The sequence below is a fragment of the Streptopelia decaocto genome (assembly GCF_964273445.1).
Source record: "Streptopelia decaocto genome assembly, chromosome: 5".
NCBI classification, from domain to species: Eukaryota; Metazoa; Chordata; class Aves; order Columbiformes; family Columbidae; genus Streptopelia; species Streptopelia decaocto.
The window spans coordinates 5,442,438-5,463,462 of NC_138659.1; the positions used below are offsets into that span (position 1 = coordinate 5,442,438).

The window sequence follows — 21,025 nt, forward strand, 5'->3', positions numbered from 1 at the left end:
TGTCCCGACGAAATGATTGTCACAGATAAGACAACACATCTCTAGACAGGAGGCAGAAGCTTGAGCAACAGCTCTAGCTCAGTTGTGCTTGACCAGTAGTCAAAGGCTGCCTTCAAATGTAATTGATTTTTAGTCTGTGACTGGACACCTGCTTGGAATAACACTGACATCTGCCTTAAGTGTGGGCTTTGTATGGATACAGTCAAATCAGTACTGGATAATAAAAGGCTGATGTTGATTTTTGCAGCACAATGACACTAAATCAGAATTCTAGTGGAAAAGGCTTACAGAGTTTGACCAGCTCATCTGAATTGGGACACATTATTTTCCAAGCAAAAGATGTGCACCTGTCCTAGGATTAAGGTACAAAGATCAGTTTTGCACTAACACATTTATTTTTCAGGAAAGTAGAAAGGGAGTGCAGGTTGCTGCCTTAATGTTCAGAGCAGTGAGTGCTGCACAAATGCTTCTAGTGGAAGAGTATAGGATCATGGAAGTCTAATTTATGCTGTTGCATTTCTGATCTTGCCAGGGGAATATAATAATGTAAAGCATCCTTGAACCACGTCACTTCTGCTGTGTCTTGTGGCTTCCTTCCAGATTCAGCGGAGGAAGATTTCCATCTGAGAGAGGCTCAGCTGCAAGGACTTTGATTTGGTCTCGCAGGTATTGAATTTCTAGCTGCTGCATTTCTATGATTTTCTCATTTTCCTTCTGTGCATTTAACATCAGGACAGCTGGGCTGGGCAGCACTTCACTGGTGGGAGCTGGAAGATAAAATCAGAGAGGATAGAGCAGAGCAACAAAAGTCCAGCTCACATAGTTCTTGGGCATGAATAAGGAAAGGCATCTTTCAGGGCTGAAGGAGTACAGCCAGATGATAAGATTCTGCAGCATTTAGCAGCTTCTACAGCTGACATTATAACAGGCACCACCAGGCAGACAAGCCGGAATGATACGGAGACAGTAACAGAATTGTTCACCAAGGACAAAAAGGGCTTCTGGACTGAGTACTGACAATACGGAAAACATACAACAAGCACTATTCACCTGTGCCTTGAACTGCTTGTTTTTTCTCCATTAATCTTATTGTTGACCGAAGGTCATGTATCTGGGTGTGGGCCACCTTCAGTTCTTGCCGCAAGTTATTAATTTCTTTAATCAGACTCACATTTTCCTGCAAAAACAATATGTCGTATGAGGAAAAGCACAGGTACTATCTGGCTCAGTAATACGTCTTTATATCCTTGGGAAGGATATAAAAGTTCAATTCCCTATTTTTTTAATAGCCTACAACAAAGCATCTTGCTGAAGGAGTTGTGAAAGTACAAGTGAATGTACTTTACTGACTGAATTTCTTTTCTGAATTGAAGCAGAATTACATATTTGCCTCTTACAAAGACAGTGAAATACCTTATCACATCAACAGCTAGAGCAGATGTTAAACAGCTGCCATCATGCTTGAACCAAGAATAGCAATGATTTCTGCTACCTGTGGTGGTTTTTTAGAAGCTTTGGAACACAGCACCATTCCAACCCCTGGAACTTCATCATAAATGGCAATGTTTTAAAAGGATAAATGGCCAAAAGTAATGCTTTGAGTACCTCATATAATACCAGCCTCAAGAATAGGGAACCTACCTAAACAACAGGAGATAAGAACCAAGATTAACGACAATTTCCTATGAAAAAGGTGTCTTCAAATCTTGATTTTTTTCTTTAATGATAATTTTGTTTGATAGAGATAATTATGTTGCCATAAGAGATTTATGTAAGGCGCATGATTTGGTTCCTTACACTATACTTACAAATTATCAGCACCACACAACTGAAACCTGATGAATAAAAAAGTTCACCATCACAATTATCTGTATATAGATGCACTCAAGGAGTTCAAGTTGGCAGCAATAACTCCAGGTGCACATATATGGGAAGATTCTCCATACAGACAAGTACATCACCTGTGCTTCAGTTTCCCCTCAGCTGAAAGCCACTGGCTGGAGGAAAATTATGGGATATGTTAAGGTTTGAACTTGTTGGGCAAGAACAGTTGTTCTTGCAGTGGTTGTGCTGGACTCTAACTGCAGCATGAGTGGGTGAGCTTAGGCAGCCTGTTCTGAAACCATAATATTTTGTTGACTCCAACTTGCTTAATTCAGGTCTTTAAACACAAGTAAAATGTCACTGCTATGCATTTATCCCAGAGCTTGATCCTGAAAGGAACACATGAAGAGGATAACTTCCAAGAATCAGTCAAGGATATTTTCTTTTGACCAGCTTTCAGGGTTAGGTCACACAATTTCTGTTAGGTGTACTTTAGTCATGAACATCTTAATGAGTCCACTCCAAGTGGTTGAATGCTGTTATTACATTAAGACCTTGGTTTTGGTCTGTTAGACAATATAATACATAGTGTCTTGTGTGAGGCAATCTGGGCTACGTCTTGTTTGGTTTACTGGGTGCTAGAAGGCTGCTGGTTGACACTGGTAATATTTTTCTGAAGGGGCATGCTATCCAGAGAGATTAGCCTTTAATTCAGTCCTTGCATTCTGACAGAAAGCTTGCCCTGCAATGCAATGATCATGCAACAGATTAAAATTAATGTTCACGGTTCAGGATGTTGTGGCAAAGTACCAATTGTTTCAGAAAAGGGACTGAACAAATGCATGGAGGATGAGTCCATCAGGTACAACTGCATATGATGTCCGATGCAATCTACAGCCTAGAAAGTCGCTACAGTGCTGACTGTCAGAGACAGGCAGGGCATACTATAAAAATTAACACCCTATACATGGTTCAGTTCAAGTAGCGTTAGTTCAGGATTATTCTGTGTGTCTGTTTTTAGGTATCCAAGTAACCAAAGAAGCCATTACAAATACAGAAGGCTGGAGGGAAAACTTATAGTCTAATAATAAGCAACTTGACAATTGGTAAGAAAATTAAAATTATCTTGACAGTTCTAATAATCTGTTGCAGCAGTCACTAGTGGAATGCACATATGAATAGTCACTCGAAGAGGAATGCACCGCTCAGGAAATGTGAGCACAGGTGAGGAGTAATAGACATGCAAATCTAGAAGGCTGCCAAGATGTTATTTACTTTTTCAAAGCAAGCCCTGACAGAAGGTTTCAAAACTGGTGTTAAAAGCCCCCTGTGAAGGACTGGAAGACCATGATAGTTCCTCCTGGCTGTACAGTCTCATTAACCCACTAGACTTCAGAGAACTGCTTTTTCTTTGAAGAAACCAGGCTGGTTAGAACCTTTGATATCTTAATCTTCCAGATGTTTTATTAATTTTGTTTTAATCATAACTTCATGTTAAGTTTACTGATCCAAGACATCAAGTATTATTATTATGAGTACCATCTGTCACCCCATTTTGGCAAGGAAATTCTTCAGGTTATTTTCTGAAGTCATCACTTTCTGTGCCAAAAAGAAACACCTAACACACAGAAGAAGTTAAAACAATAAAACAGGGCCAAGGAAAATCACTGCTGCCTGGGCCTGAAGAAGCATTATGAATAAATAGTAAGGAACAGATGACTTAGGAGGGGACTGAGGTCTAACGATCCTGAGGAAGCCTAATAAAGTAACAATGAAGAAAAGGCTAGTGAGGGGAAAAGGAAATGCTGAGTGAGCAGAAGGAGATCATGGTAAGAAGAGGCTGCAAACGAGCTCTCCTCCCAGGATGTCTGGTGTGGGGCTTTAGATCCTCTCACTCCAGATGAAAACAAATTGTACCTTTGGCCCCAGCAGTCACAAGTTTACCTTGCCTTGTAAGGAACAAGGATTCTGAGCAAGAGATCTTGGTACAAATAGGTGTAGAATCCTGTGTTTCTGAACTTCCTTGAAAATCCTGGATGTGAAAAGCAGAAAGTTCTTCTGAATTCAGACCAGTAAGTGTGGGACTATGTAGACAAAGAAAGTGGTTTTTTTTTTCCTTTTCTTCCTGCAAAATTACTTCCTAAACACCATCACACAGCAACTACAGCTTGGCACTCAGGTGAAAATCAGCTATGACAGTAGTTATAAATACTGTTTGAAATAAAAAATAAGTACACTGATTGTGTAAAAAATATCCAGGCAGTAAAGGTTTCCTGTCTCCTTTTGCATTAGAGAGTGGGAGATAAACAAAAGTATCAACAAAACAGCAGCAATTTCTGCAGACATCTTGTACCTTTTGTCCAGAAAATTATAGAAATCAGTAGCTCAACTAATACTATGCTTGAATGGAAGCACTTGAAAAACTTAGGAATTTCTGGCAAGGAAGCAAACCAAAACTGTTACAAAGAAACCATAGTGGTAAGGTTGCTGAAGACTCTCCTGTGCAGCTGCTTCCTTTTTCCCTCTGCATACCACAAGGAAAAGGTTTATTACCTGTATGATGTGCAAGTAAGCAGCTTGGTGGATTTCTCGATCCTTCACCAACTTCTTTTTTAAAGCTTCCAAATTCCTCTCAAGATACTCTCGCTGTCTCATGTACTCCTGCTGCATATCTATCTCTGCTGCTTCAGTCTCCACCTGAGGGGGCACAGCACGTTGCCTCAGTAACTACACTACCAGAGAAATTCATCTGCAAGGAGAAGGCGAAGGCCCCGACTCACCTCGTCTGGTTGCTGCACATACTTGGTGTAGAGTGCACGGATCCCATCCTTCAATTTTTTTGAATCCTGAATGAAGCCCACACAATTATGAAGATCTGTTTTAAATCGATTGACGAGAACTTCCATATTTTGTTTCTGCAAGAATGATGGTACATTCAAGAATGATTGATAGGTACATTCAAGAATGATAGGTACATTCTTATTTGGCTCAGCAGAGCACACTATCATGTGCAATTTTCTAGAAAGTCTAGTAGAACTGGTGAAAGCCCTGATATACTTTACTTCCACTTATTTTTTTTTTAAATATGTCATTAAAAAAACTGCTGGGGATGTAAGCACCACATGTCGAATAGCAGCGATAAGTTTTAACAGTAATATTAATCCAAAATACTTGCATTAGATAATGTAAGTGCCAGAATCCAGAGGTTTCATCTGAAAAGCCTATTATCATGAATGCTATTCCCCACTGTCCTTTCCCAAACAACCTACATCCTTACTTAGAAATAACACACAGTTCAAGAGAGAAGGCAAGGGACAAAACACATCTCAGACATAGGCGATGTGACAATTTCACATCAAGGTTGCCTTCTCATTCTCACGTGGTTTCTACCACAACCCTCTATGTACTTGCTCAGGCCTGCTACGCTCCTTCACCTTCACTTGCAGTCCCTTTTCCTCCCTCATGACCGACAAGCTTGTTGTCAAACACAAAGGGTTCTTGTCTCCTCCATTAATAAGCCCATACTTCATTTCATCCTACTGATGTCTGCATAGCATTGCAGGTGGCAGCCTACGTGCTGCTCCTGTTTAGGCCAAGTGTCCCCAGATTTGAGGCTTGGTCAGGAAAGGGTAGTTGTTAGTTAAGCATTTGCTTCACTGCTCTGTTAAACCCAGAGGAATATGTATTGATCGAACAAACTGACACATAAATAACTGGGGGTTTTTTAATATCAATTCTCTAATCTGGTTGCAGGCTTGAAAGTTTTCTGCCTTTGTCCCTACTGACCAGAGACTCTCCTTGGACACAGTATCCCTGAAGTAGCTGCTCAGATCAGTGCTTCTGCAGTGTTCTGTCCCCACAAACTTCATTATATAGGACCTGCAAAGTGGTTCTGTCCCATACCTTCTGCCTCTCTCTGTGCATCTCACAGTCAGTTGCCTTTAGTTTCTGTTGCATTTGTGCGATGTTCAACTTCAACTGTGTGGTCTCCTTGCGAAATCGTTCCAGCTCCCCCTCCATCTGAAAGGAAGCAGAATTAGGAAATCAGAACTAAAAGGAGACATGGAAAAACAACATACCACAGGAAAACCAGAGACTGGAAATACAGATTTGAGGGAGTAGATCCCCCTTCAGGCTGAACTGCAACATGAAATAAGTCAATTTTGGAACAATACTGCCCTCTGTCAGAATATACAGAAAACACAAAAATAGATATTCTACTCCCTTTTGAGCTACAGGTATTTAAATGATGTGATGCCCCCTCATTTCCTTGAGCTGAATTGGAGCTTTACTGTTCCTTCTGAACAAATATGTGTGAAATGGAAATTAACAGTCAATACTGGAAAGAGTAAGCACAACAATAAGAAGAACCTGACACTGAAAAGAAACAAATGCATTGAAAAGCTGTGGTTACATACGTAGAACACAGGGAAAAACAGAAATAAGGATACTACAGCATTTACTGCATGAGATGGTGACCAGAAGAGACAACAGAGCTTTCAGCATGCTAGTCTAGCATACGTACAGACTGTTCATTAGTTTGCATTTTATTTAAAAGGCTTTTGTTCTGAATAAATGGGTTTATGAAACCAAATAGGTCACTGATTAGCTATGTCACCATAATCCTAATTTAGCTGAGTAAAGCTACATCTGTGAAGAGATCACAGTAAGTTTCTATCAAAAATACATTGCCTCAATGAATTTGCTGCAAGCTAAGTATGAATATAGGGACATTTTCCATGGACCAGCTGATGAACAGTAATTTGTCCACGTACCTAACCTCTAAACAGAGTGACGTTTGCATAAATCTGCAATTCTTCTGAGAGAAGTTGTTCACTCTCTCTTCCTCCAGATCAGTAAAACTCTTTATGGTATGTGGAGGGCAACCACATAAGGACAAGATATATTTTTAAGAGAATTAAGTGCTGAAACAGGAGCTTAAATAACTGTGTCGATCACCAGTAGCATGTGATAGAAAATTAAATAGCAGCTACTGTGCGTAACTATTTGTTATTAGCTATAAAGATATGGAATCAGTGCTGTGTAACCTTGAAAGAAGTCAGGGAACAGAGGGTGGAGTCTTCCATGGGGTTTGTCAGGCTATCTTTGTATCCAGACAAAGGGATTAGTAGCAGAGGCCAAATCACAGTGTTACTCACCTCACAGATCTGCTCCTTCATTGTTTTGATATCATTTTCACGTGACGCTATTTGCTTCTTAAATTCCTCTATTCTGTAATCCAGTACAAACTTGAACTTTTCTAGTTCCTGATTTTTCTTTTTTAGGTCATATATATCCTTCTCCTAGAAGAAACAGGTTCAGAGATCTGAATCAGGCACAGCACACTCAAACAGATCCCTAGGGCAAGGCACAAATACGGTACAGGTACGGTACGGTACAGCAGTCACGTATCTAGTGGAAGACTGGACTCCAGTCACACATCTAACACAGATGGGGTGGGAAAAGAGAGAGCAAATCATTCAGAGAGTCACCTACAGATACCACAACAGGGGACAAGAAACTCAACATCCCAAACTTGAGCTCCCCAAGAAAAGCTCAGAATGTCAGGCGAAAACTAAAATCTCAAACTAAAGATCACAAATTCTTTAAGTTAAAACGGAGTTTCCAGTAATGAGATATTATCACAACATGATACTATTAAAATAAATATATGTATTAAATTAAAGGAGGGGGACTTCGATCTCAGCCAGTTATCCAGTTTCTCACCTTGTCTTGGATAGTGTCAGCCCTCTCTTGAATCTCCGTCTTCAGTGCCGAGATGTCCTTTTCCAATGACTTGATGATGCCTTGCAGCTTCTGCTGTTCCAGTTTCATTTCCTCAATGTCCTTGTTGCGCTCCTTGAGCTCTTTCTGTAGGCTGTTCAACTAGAGAGGCAAACGAGCAAGAACTTAACAGTCTCCAACAGCTATGCACAACTTAGCCATCCTGTCAAATACCCTGTAATTCAAAAGAGGGTTGAATAACCCATTCTAGTGTTTTCCGTGTAGTCCGACACAATACTCACTGTACTACAAGGAATGAAAGAATTTGCATCCAGAAGCAAGAAGGGTATGGATATTGTACCCAAACAAAATTATTTTAAGGTGATCACTTGTCATACATCTCTAAAGATGTCAAAAGTAGGCCAGAAGGGTGCCTAGTTCATAGCTTTTGGGTACCCTTAGAATCCCACCTCAGTACTAAGACCTGTGAAGCCAAGAAGGTTGGAACCAAGGAATAGTGCTGGTCAACTGTGAGAACCCATGAAGAAATTTGTGGTGTCTAAAAAACAACGGAACTGAAGACAGTGCCATGATAGAGGGTAGAAGGAAGAAAACCTATCTGTCTCCAGAGAGATACTAAAGAAACTGGAAAGAAAAAATGTCCCTCTAACATCCTTAGGGAAATGCAATACCCAGTCAGCAAAAGAGCTAAAAGGTTTTATGCCTCCTTAAAAGTCCTAGAAATAAAGCAAATAAAAAATGACGATGCATACAAAACACAAAGTGTTTATTGCATCGAATAAAGCAGAAGCATTTTTCTAACAAAGCGACACATTAGACCTTGTAAATATGAAAAGGTTCATTTCTTTCCCATCACAGAAAGAACAATATTATTATTTGTAATTTAAAACTATGTAGGACAAAACAAAGTGTACTAATAAAAACACATTTCCTCTAATCTATCTGTAGTCGTATCAGCAATATAATCAGCACACAGCTGCTTATGCCCAAACACTCAAACTGACATAGGAAGTGGCTACTGTTCTCACATGAAATGCCAAATATTTACAGACTATATTAACAGATTAAACTGGCATGTCATTAATCACATTCAGTCTTTGGCTATAGGTCTCCACATGCAGGTCTGATCCTATCACAGAATAAGAGATACCCTTTTATTCATGACTCCGATTTCTCCTTTCAGCTGGAGGTTTGATTCCTTTGCTTCCATGAGCTGTCTCTCATACTTGATTTTCATTTCCAGGATTTCTTGGTCTTCATCTTCTTCAATTTGTTTCTTAATTTCTTCATGTGCTTGAAGCTGCAGCCTCATATCCTCCCGTGTCTGCAGTTAAGGGAAGCAAGCATGAGAGAAGACAACAGTAAGAGACCAATAAAGAAGGGGAGAATTCTTTATTTGTAACTGTGTTTCTCCTGGGAGGATCTATATTTAGTGGACTCTTCGACCACAGCACTATCACTTAAGATAACGTCTTAGGGGATTAAAGTAACTTTAAAAACCGTTAAGACAAACATGAAGTATTATTCTTTAGAAAATTATTCTTAAGGCTGGGATGCCTCAAGTTAGGAACCTGGCCCAAATACTAACATCAGCAAACTTGTTCTGGCAGCAGAAAACACAAACAGGAGCAACACTTGAGAAGATCTTTTAAAATTGCTGTTTCTGATGTGTTAGGACCAATTACCACTCAGCTTTGCATCAGTCTCTGTATGCCTCTCTTCTCACATTCATTCCTCACATTCTTTCCAAATTGGTATTGCAACACAGGGAAGAAAACAGTAACGTTGATAGAATTATTGACTTTAGATATATAAGCATCAGTTATCTGGCTGCCCTTTGTCAAGCCAAGTCTATGACCTCAATGTGCAGGAGTTTTTGAAGTACTCAGGGTTATTTCCCTTTGTTCCCCCCAAATTATGCAGGCAGGAACCTCAGGGACTCTGGAATGGAATTCAGCATTTTAGAAATGTTATTAATACTTCTTCACTAGAACAAGATGATTGACTCTTTCTTTCTTCAATTACAGTAAATGTATCATTAATAAACAGGAATTCTTGGATCTAGGAGAAAGAGAGGTGAAGCTGAGAATGCCCAAGGACATTAATTTTAGCAGGTTACTTACTCAAGGTATGTAGCCCAGAAAAGCTGGTAACTCAGCTCATTGCTATTCTAACCATCAGCACATTTCCCCAACATTACAGTCAGATTAGGATTTGCATGGAGGGGGACAACCTCTCCTCTCCTACAGAACATTTTATCACAGTTGGAGATAAACTTAGTCAGTAATTCGAACAGCAAATCAAGTTTCCTACCTCTTCCAGCAGAAGAGATAACTCTTTAAGTTTTCCCTCATAATCTTCTGTTAGCTCCTTCACAGTCCTGCTTTTGCTTTCTTCTGAATTGTGCAATTGTCTCTCATATTGCTCCTGCATCTTCTGAGATTTCACTTGCAGCTCCTGGTATTTCTCATTTTCCATTAAGAGTTTCAGATTATTTTCAGATTCTGGTAACAGGAAACATATGGAATGGATAAAACTAATAGAAAAGAGAGGCATGTCGTATCTTTCTATGGTCATCTATGTCCTATTCTCTAGTGTCTTTTTGGCAACTGGTTGCAATAAGTTACACTAGAAGCACTTCACCCGTTTCTTCATCAGGGGTTTTAGACTCTGTGGCCACACAAAATTTTACATCAGAAAACCATCTCCTGAGTTTCCTCATCTTCCTTGTACTTACCACTTCACTAATAATGCCCGTTCCAAAGCTGTCATTCACCTTTCTCAGTTATGTCTCTGGATATTCTGTTACATCCCTGCTTGCTGCATCGGGACAGCTTGTTGTTCCGTTGAGCCTGAACAAGGCTAAAACATACACCAAAATCTCCTACTCTGCCATTATGACAAACTAGTAACAGCTAATTCAGGCACTCCCTTAAGATGACAACTGTGACAGAGTTGTATAGGTACAACTGTTATGAAGTATGAGTAGGCAATGGACTCATTTATGCTTTTCGGTACTAATTTGCAGTGTTTCTGCTTTATCTTCTTTTCAAATCTGGGGTCCAGGATCTGCAATATGTATATGACATAAATGCATTTTTCTTGCATAGAGTCATAGAACCATTTAGGTTGGAAAAGACCTTTAAGATCATCAAGTCCAGCTGTTACCTAGCACTGGCAAGTCCACCACTAAACCATGTCCCTGAGCACCACATCTACATCTTTTAAATACCTTCAGGGTTGGTGACTCAACCGCTTCCCTGGGCAGCCTGTTCCAATGCCTGACAACCCCTTCCATGAGGAAATTTTTCCTAATATCCAATCTAAACATCCCTCGGTACAACTTGAGCCCATTTCCTCTTGTCTTACGCTTGTTACTTGGGAAAAGAGACCGACACCCACTCTAGTAATTCCTCTCTGTCATATTACTTGCTATGAATCTAATGCACTTTCTCCATATTCAAGTTACAAACACTTGTTATAGTCTAACCTAGCTGTTGGACCTCCCGGGCCTGTTTATTCTGCAGCTCAGACAGTTGAAGCTGGTGTTGTAGGTCTGCTTTTTCTTTTTCTGCCTGTAAAATCTGGGAAAAAATGAGAAAAATACATTTTAATTTGAAACTAGCCAAAGCAGTGTCTGAACTGTTTGTGCTCTCACCTGTGTTGGGGAACAGATACACAACAGAATCTATATTTGAAATCTCTCACCAAAATTCAGATGCCATGTGTCACTAACCTAAGCTTTTCCAGATATTAGTTTGTTATGACAAATTGCAAAACTATGGAAAGCTAATTTCATATAATACAGGGTACTGTATAATTCTAATCTAATAAGAAAAGTTTGTGAGCTACAAAAGCCTTCGCTTCTTTCTGTGTGCCTACTTGAAGAGAATTTGCAGTTCCACAAATCATTGTCCAGATATTACAGTTCAAACTGCCTCCTGTCTCACTTGAAGCAACCTTGATGTCTTCAAACACTGACACTTGCACAGAATGACTTAAACATAAGCAAAAGTGAGTTCTGAATGCCATTTGCTTGGAATGTCTGACTACCCCTACAGATGACTTGATCTAAAAAAGCACAAAGATCTGGAACAAGAAAATGGGTGAGAAATTTCCCAGAAAAGTCAGGAATTGTACCATAGGTACATTTTTCTCACTTCCTTCTTATAACAACTGTATGGGTCTTGCATAAGCAGAAATACTCCATTTGCCTGCTGGACACAACAACCAGAAAGGTTAGCGCCAAGCTTGTCCAAATCTGTTGTTCAGTTTAATTTTAACATTTACTGATACTCAGACAGGAAGTACAACTTGCCTGCCCAGAAAACTTCTATTCACCTTCAAAGGCATTTCCTTACAAACCCACAACCAACAAGCCTGAAGAAGTTTTAGTGTAGCTGGAATTATTGTAATTCTATAGCCAAGACCTCAAGAAGCATAGAAGAATACTAGCATGGGTAAAACACAGCTAAAGGAATCTATAAGCAGCAAAGCAGCTTTCTTGTAAAAGGTTAAGCTGTACAAAAATGAGTAAAAATAGAAAGGTTAAAACTGAGGTTACTTAAATGCAAAACCACAATGAGAAAAGCCAAAGAGTCAGAGGAACTACCTGAAGAAATAATAACATAATTAAACTTCCTCAAAAAAATAATAACCTGAAACCTGACAGAATATTTGTGGGACCAAATGGTAAGAAAGAGATAAAGGAGCACTTCAAAATGACAAGGCTATAAAATAATAAAACTAGTAACTTGGCAAGCTTTCATATTGGAATCCTCCTTTATGTAGAGTCAAACTGAAATACTGCTCGAAGGGTCTATATACAACTCAACAAAACAAGCAGAAACAAATCACCAGGACAAGGTAATATTCATCCAAAAGCTTAAAAAGAACATGAAGCTGACAGAATTGAATCATGTGATATGTAATCTCTCACTTCAAGCCATCTTACTGCCAGAGAAATTGCTATTGGATGACCTACCTTCTAACTTCAAAAAAGATCCGGAAATATAGCAAATTATGGGTCAGAAATCTGGTGTGTGCAACAGACAGACAGACAGAATAGAATTAACAGACACAGATAAATAAGACACTGGAAAGAATGATCGTGGCTTTTGCCTTTCGGGGAAGTCCTGCTTCATGACCAGAGAGAAATCAATAAACTCATGAACAGAAGAAATCCAGGGAACGTATTTTACTTCTATTTTCAAAAAGCACACAAAACACCTCAGCAGATGTTCTTAAAAAAGCTAAGTGGCCAGGGCATAAACAAGGTGTCATTAAGAAGAATAATTGTTGGATCCTGCAGCAGCTGCAATTTTATATGCGACAGAGCTTCTAAGGCATGGTGCCGTACCTACCCAAGGGTGACAGCTTACTGATCCTTGGTCTCACGTAGTATTTATTGCTGGAACTGGTTTTATGTGCAGATACTTACAGTCTACCTAGGACAACTCTTGCATCCCTTGTACTTATAAGAGACTTGACTCAAAGGTAGCTTCAATGCTTTACAAATATCAATAATATCTTTATTGGAAAGGAATGCTTCATTTTTCGGATGCTTTGTGGCATTCATACATATATAATGCAAGCCTGAATTAAACTCTTCAGTGAAAGATTTCCTGGTATTTGGTTCTGCAACAGGAATCATACCTGGTATTTGCTTTTAAGGGAGTTTATTTCTTGAGTGAAATTCTCTTCTAATTTCCTTATTTTTTCATTACAGTACATATCCTTGAGACGTAGCTGGTAATCATTTTCTGTCTGTAGCTCTTCCACACGAATCTGCAGGTCTATCAATGCCTGACTCTGTTAGGACATGGATGAGAAGACAGATTAAACAGAGAAATCATCTGCCATTAGCAATAGTGTGTTAAGGATGTTTTATTTACATGCATGTATTTATGAAAGACAGCCTTGGCATAGAATTTTCAGACAGACAGATCAAGAAGTAATCCCAGAAGCAAGGTTCCTTTGTCATCTTACAAGATGGTTTATAAAAACGAAGCTTCTGACTCCTCTACTCCCTTAAAACCGCTTTAAAGAGATTGGGGAAAGTATTAGAGAAAAGACTAAAATTTCTCCACACTCATTGTTCATACAATGCAGTTTGCATATTAACAAACAGCTGCAGCTACTTGCTGTAGCCTCTTTTTATGATGAAAGCCATGCAAGCTCTCTTAAACAGAAGGCCATATAGGAACAGGCAGTCACAAACATCATGCAAATGTAATTCATAATCTGTACACTGGGAATCCTATGGTTCATGTTCACAAGTTGCTCCTCTTACCTTCTCCTCTATATCTGATCTCATGATCAGCACTTCCTCAGCATAATCAAATTCCTTTTCCCATTTCAGTATCCCACCTCCTTTATCATACAATTTCCAGACAAATATGGAGCCATCCTCTGAGGCAGTCAGCAGAAATAGGTCATCATTTGTTATGGACATCTTAGAAAGAAGAGAGAACAAAATAATAGACAAGGAAGAATTGAGACGCGATTTGATTTTTATACCTTTTATTTCCCCCACCCACATACTCTGTCATTTCTACCACAGGAAGTCAACAGTGGAAACATAAACACAGCCCTACTACCAACATTTTGATTACGTCCTCCACCCTGCTCCATATAACAAGGGAAGGGGAAAAAAAGAACATGTGAAGACACTGATCTGCTTCTGCTCTCAAAGCTGTAGAAAAGTTTTTGAAAACCTGTAATAGAAAAGACCTTGTAGACAGTTATAGCACAGACAGGCAATTTATATGACAATTCCAAAGGTCTCTAGTTTTTTTCTTTGAGAAGTAGTTTGAGCAACAGACAGGTAAATGTTTTCTTTTGAATCTGCAAATAAGCCTGTCAAGATCTATCTAGTAATAAGTGCTGTCACCTCCTCCAGACCTCCTGTGACTGCATGGCCTGGCATAGAGTACCTAGGAGCTGATACAGCTTATGGGCAAGGTCAAGCTAGACTTCCAATAACTGAAGTTCATAGCCTAATGTTGGACTGTGCAGCTCTGAGTCAAGGTGCTATATGTGACAGTGATAATTAAAAAGCCAAAATAACGAACAATTTTAACAAGAAAAAGCTATATCAAAGTCTACATCCAAGTTCTCCAATGACTTCTATTTCTAGAGACAGGGCTTCTATGATTGCTGTAATATTCATTGTCCACATGCAGGCTCAAGTTTGGTTTTAACATATTATGTTAGGAAATTGGAAGGAGAATCAGTGCTAAAAGAGACATGCAGCTGGTATTGCAAGGGGAAAGAAAGTACTTTATGTTACCTTTGTAACAGCATCTGCATGGGCCTGATACTCTTTGAAATCCTTCGTCAAAGGTAACGGGTATTTCATAGTTCGAATTGTCCCCAGAGATGTACCAACAAATACCATGTGCCCAGAATGAGAAACAGCTACTGCAGTGTAAACAACACCGAAAGCAGACACTTCATTCTGGATCTAAAAAACAACAACAAACAGACAAACCAAAAAACCATGTGAACCCCTCACATTACATGAAGTTCCCCAATACTATTTGACTAGTTATTGCATGAGCAATTGCCATATCTCTGCCTGCAGCAAACAATGCAGTTAAAAGAATCTATGAGCCTATAAGAGTAAAACCATTAATAATTTCTTAAGCTTTATAGTCTTAAAATTTCAAGCCAAATTCCACAAGTTGATCGCTTTTGAAAGATGTAATGGTTATCACACACAATGTACTACTTTTCACATGTAGCCTACAGTGGTAGATGCAATACACTTGTTAGCTTGATTAGAAGATTTCTAGGTAAATCCAAGAATAGTTGTAAAAGATAAAACCACAACAAAATCTCAGGTTTCATGGTAAAGGACATAAGAACACAAGAAAGGTGTCAGTAAATATTGCAGCTATGACAACCAGACTGATTCCTACTTACCAAATGGATGATAAGGAAACCAAAGCATTAATACCCTCCCCAGACACTTTAGGAAAATCCCAGAATGCTCGTTAGCTCACCGAAGACTCTGAAATTTCTTTGAGAGTTTGGTCAGATCCAACAGCAAAGATGACTTTGGCATCAGAAGACGGGGCAATGCTGCTGTAGATGCAGGACTTGAGCACACACTCTGACTCTCTTTCACCTGTTGACAAGTTCCACTCGTACACAGCACCATATGTGTCACAGGAGACAAGTTTAGCATCATCTGAGCTCCATTTAACTGCTTGAATCTGGCAAAACACACCAAGGAGCCCAGTGTGTAAGTTATAGACATGCAGCATGGAGCCATTTTACCAGTAAATCTGTGACAACTTTTGAATCGTACTTCTAAGTCTTACTTAAAAACCCCTAGATTTTTCTCAACTAATTCCATTTTAGTATTAAAAAAACCAAAACAGTAAGAACTACTTTATGTACACACTGTCAGGAAAAAGCTCATTTCAATAGTGAGTAGTGCATTTTATTCTCATAGTTCATTACTTGGATATTTTTCCTGGTTCAGCTACTTGCCAATCATTCACCTTTAAATTAAGGACAGACTCTTTACATGTGTTTGATGCATGCATACATTGATTCCTGACCAAAGAAAAATGACTTTTGTTTTCCTATTTTTTAATTTTTGGGCCCATTTCTGATAAAAAAATGGTACTTTACCTTTTCAAAATGCATCTTACCAACTAGTTCATACTTTAATGAGTTTTATCGTATACAATTGGTTTACTAACCTTCGCACTATGTCCTTTCAGATTATTAACAATCTCAAAGGTGATGCTGGAATAAATTTGAATTACGTTTCCGTTAACTGCAGCAAAAAGATGGCCTCCATTACTGAATGAGCACTACAAAAAGAACATAACCACCCATTACTGTAGATACAGTGGGCAAAAAAAAACATGCATTGAATTCCAAAGGCATTGTCTAATAGCAAAGCGTTACACAAAAAAGAAAATTACATTACATAATTAGCCTCTTACTGCTTTCTTAATTGGTGCTTTCCCCTATAAAATGCAGCCCTTGAGTATTTCTGAGTGAACTACCCCTTCTGTTGCTTCCCAGCTCCTCAGTTACGGATCAGCCTCTGGGCTCATTTTCCAGTAGCTGGAATGCTTTCCTCTGTGCCTTGATATCCCAAAACCTACTAGAATCTATTGGAGAGGTTTCTATCTTATCGCATGTTCTTCGTCATTCTGTTCCTTTTAACTCCTCCATTTCATTTTTGCATCACTCCTTACCTCTCTACACTTTCTCACAGCAAACTCCTTGAAAACATGCATGTCCTCATACAGTAGACTTATAAATCGTAGTTTGTCCGAAAAACCAACCAAACAGAAAAGGCCACTGGGATGGATTGATACTGTGTATGCTTCCTCCCGATATTCCTTATACAGCTCCAAAGTGCTGAAAGAGAAAACCATTGTGCAGTATGGAACAGTACAAACTCCCTATGCATGCTTGACAGGACATTATCTGGCCCAGCAAGGGCACCAGCAGCTATAGTCTGACTCTGCCTTGTCCTTGAGTACGTGTTGTCATTCAGTTAAGTGATGATAACATAGATGTTAGAGGAAACAACGGCAAACCTGAACTTTCTGGTTCACAGAGAAGATGTGGAAGGTGCAAGAGCAAACCCTTGTTTACTGTAATATAATGAAGAAGGTAAATGAACTGCTGATTGCAAATCTACACAAACATCCCTTCTGAGATTGGTTTTTCTCCCCCTCTCCCTCCATAGAACCTTAAATGCTGAAGTTATTTTGCTTAAGAACTACGGCTATGAAGCAGGAGATTGGACAACAGTGTCTTATGACAAAGCTGAATCAAACATTCCTGAAGATATTTTTTTTTTCCAAAACACAAGAGAAGTCTGACACAAAAATGCCATAATAGAAAAGGATTCAGATTCTTTTTGTGCTGCTTTTAAAGCCACTGCATATTCACACTCCCCAAATCATGTCAATAAGACCATTCACATCCCACCCACAAAAGAATCTTACCAGAACAACATTCTCATTCATTTGAGAATGCTGCTATTGCCTGCTAAAGACAATATACAAAAAGAAAGAGGTAATAACAAACACAAACAACTCTTTACTTCGTCTTGTAATTCCAGATGCGGACAGATCTATCCAGGGAACAAGTAGCAAGAATGGGTTTCCAAACACACACGTCCAAACCAGTGATCGGAGCAGAATGCAATGGGTAATTCAGATACACAAAATAAGCTGCCTTCTCCTGAGAAGCAATGAGAACGTAAAAAAATCATAAATATTCCACTGCAGGCAGTAAGTCAGGTAAGAAATCTATCATAGGTCTTTGCATGCACTAATCAAATAGAATAGAGGAAATCTTAATCCTTTCACTGCATCAGTCTGAACATAACCATGTTAAAAACATAACAATATTAGAATCAGTTTTAACTTTACAATTAAGAATCAAGAAGAGTGATGCAGGGAAGAGGTAGGCTCCATAGTTCTCATACACTAGTGAGAACAGAACATAATTGTAGGTGTCCAAAAAAATGCAACTTAGATAAATAAACAAAGCTGGACCTGCAAGGATTCAGTTAAGACCTTCAGGTCAAACAGATATTTAAAAATAATCAAGTGCTGAGTGATAAGCAACTTAGCAAGGATGTTTAGCTATTACATGCTGGAAGTGAAGCACCAATAAAATTTCTGGCTGAATGCAGCAAAAGGACCTGCAACTACAAAATCCCTTCCTGTAAAGATCTTTCTATGTGCCTGTACACAGGCTAGGTACTTAACTCAATGCAAATCTTTTTCATGATAATACATTTATCTCTTTGTATTATTTAATTCCTCCAGAGTAGGGAATGTTTTCCACTATGTTTGCCCTTCACAAAGAGGTTTCACTTCTAACCAGGACTTCAACAACTATTATTTCAGAATAATATGAGAATCCCATGGCTATTCCAGATTTATCATTGCATTAAAGTTTCCGCATAATACAGCAGAGCATAAACTACTATAGTTATGTTAAGAATCTCTCCGTTAAAGTCTTACTTAAGTGATTCAATAGTGACATGCACCCTTAAATGGCCTTGATGGCGTGCCCTACCATTCTGCTGAATAACATCGGGTATGTATACGGAGGGATGCTTGAGCAAGGGGCTACTCATATACAGCTCTCAGAAAATCACGGAGAGCACTTCATATCATGAGCTTTAAGGGTTCAGATACTATCTGATGGATTTTATGAGAGTGCATCATAGAAGGCGACACTGAATACCCTGTGCCATTACAAGGCACCCCTTACTGGGCACACTGGCTGTGAAACATGACAAGATTGCACTCACCTTCATGAAGTCGGTGGAGAGTATAGTAAACATGTAAAGCTGATTTTTATTTGTGTTAACAACTATCGTTTTCTCAGAGGGGCTGAAGCATATACATATAATGTCCTGTCTGCTTGACTGTTTTGGCTCACTGCTGAATTGGTCCTCAGGAAGCTGCACAAAAAAATGGATCCCATGAGATAGTCCACGTCTTCATGTTTTAATAGTAGGAGTGAGCACACACACACTTTTGCTGTAATGCTACTCTAATAAGCATATACATAATATCAGTAAGACAACTTGGATATTTAATAGCACACAATTACTGCAAGGTAGGGAACAGATGACGAGATAACCTAACTGTATCTATAGCATTACAGTCAAAAAAATATCAGAGGACATTTCAGCAGTAATCTTAAGTACTACACTAAAGAAAAACAAAAATGGTAGCAGAAAAACAGCGAGGAAAAAACCTAGCAAATGTCAGAATGAAAACTGCCTGAAAATTGTGATCTCAGAATAACAGTTCTTTGCAGTGTATCATTCAGGCTGTTAACAGTCTTATTACAGGGTCTCGTGCATAGTCAAGAACGGATCTTTTAGGCCCAGAGTATGAAAGCTTGACCAAATTAAGAGTTAAATGTTCCTATCCAGAGACTGCAGTATGTCAATTCATACCACTTGCTATAGAACAGTTAGAAATCTTACTGATTACTTAAGAGTGCACTAGTCTGATGATAGAGATAATAAACATCAGAGAGGAGAAAAGCTTTGCCTTGGAAAAAACCAAGCAGGCTAGTTCTTTAAAACTGATGTAGACTATTTCTTAGTTCCAAAAGTCTCCATAAATACAAGTTTCTTAAAGTTTTCCTTAAGCTCAGCAGCCTCAAAGCACATTTTATAAGTGGTAACATGGACAGGTACTTTGCAAAAGTACATCTGTCACTGACTTTCAGTGTGACCTCTGGCAACTCCCTTTCAACATCACCATGACAGTTAGCTAATGCTTATCATGTAATTTAGAGATGTGCTAGAAATCATTATTAATAACTGAATTAGAAGCACCCCCGCACCCCCAAACAGGCCTCTGCTGCATAATTGCTTGGACAAGCTTTTTCTCTCTACCCAGATTTCTTGACTCTCTTTGTAGACTTCCTTTTCCTTGGTCTTCTCAAACAGAACAACAACTCCTGGGCTAGGTGAACATGCAAAGCCTTTGGAATAAGCTGCAACTGCCAATATTTGAGGCGAAGAATCCTGGCGTGAACCATTGTCTTCAGAGGCCAGTCCACTAGAGACATCACAGGAACTGCAAGCAGGAAATTCATAAAGACTTAAGAATACAGAAGAACAAACCAAAAAATGCTTATCAGCAGCAATCAAAATATTATAACCGGACAAGAAGGAAATAAGTGAGTGGCCTGTAACTTATCTGCATGCACAAGCATGAAACTACTAGTAATAGTATTGAACGAAGATTTACCTGTCATATTCTCTTGTTGCATCTTCTTCTAGTTCCATGGGTAGTTTTTTGTACTCTAATTTTGTCTCCCAGCGCAGCTCTCCAGTTTCAAACAAGCAAAGTTTGCCTGTGTCAGTGCCACATATAACTTCTTGCTCGGACAGCCAGGCATGGCACAAGTAGTTTTGCGGCTCTCCCTTTTGTAAATTTGTCTGCTTCAATGTTCCTTCACTGTACTTAAAAAGTTTAAAAAATCCATTTCCGGTGATACAAACCTGTGCGTTTTCTTGAGGACTAAAGCTCACCTATGGAACAAAAGAGAGAGAAATTATTTTACACAATTATTTTACACAACCACTATATTCACACACAAGCAAATATTATACCTATTTTGAAGATGTTCAATATTGGATACAGGAAAACAAACAAGGAAAAGAGGTCAATAGAAACATATAGGAATACAGAAGAGACTAAGAAATAATCATCATAACTACATTTTGCAGTTTTTCTCCTTTCAAAACTGTGTATATCAATTTTACACAATGCCACAAATACATTAACTCTATTAAGCTAAGACACTATGTGAATCACAATGCAATGCTGATGAGGAAATTGTCTCTGCTCTTCAGGATTAAATGACAAAAGGCAAAAATACATCTTTGCTGCTGATTAGCAAGATTTTCAGGTTCCTGAAAAGTGGAACCATTCAT

At 38.9% G+C, this 21,025-nt stretch overlaps 1 protein-coding gene across 1 annotated transcript; it reads right to left on the bottom strand.

Annotated features, from left to right (window-relative positions):
• Positions 1 to 263: 263 nt before the first annotated feature.
• On the bottom strand, positions 264 to 8,043 carry CFAP57 (cilia and flagella associated protein 57). Its single transcript, XM_082052463.1, has 8 exons — positions 8,019 to 8,043; positions 7,552 to 7,710; positions 6,984 to 7,127; positions 5,728 to 5,844; positions 4,605 to 4,739; positions 4,378 to 4,521; positions 1,051 to 1,177; positions 264 to 767 (listed from the first exon to the last, which is right to left on the bottom strand). The coding sequence occupies exons 2-8, from the start codon at positions 7,657 to 7,659 to the stop codon at positions 568 to 570; spliced, it is 975 nt and encodes a 324-aa protein (XP_081908589.1). The 5' UTR covers positions 7,660 to 7,710; positions 8,019 to 8,043; the 3' UTR covers positions 264 to 567.
• Between the last annotated feature and the right edge of the window lie 12,982 nt (positions 8,044 to 21,025).

Excerpts from the sequence above, each read along its gene's own strand:
- CFAP57 (XM_082052463.1), bottom strand. The coding sequence starts at position 7,659 with ATGAAACTGGAACAGCAGAAGCTGCAAGGCATCATCAAGTCATTGGAA. Across the intron at positions 7,128-7,551 it reads CTGACACTATCCAAGACAAG|GAGAAGGATATATATGACCT; the intron begins GTGAGAAACTGG and ends TGTTTCTTCTAG. Across the intron at positions 1,178-4,377 it reads CTTACTTGCACATCATACAG|GAAAATGTGAGTCTGATTAA; the intron begins GTAATAAACCTT and ends TTGTTTTTGCAG.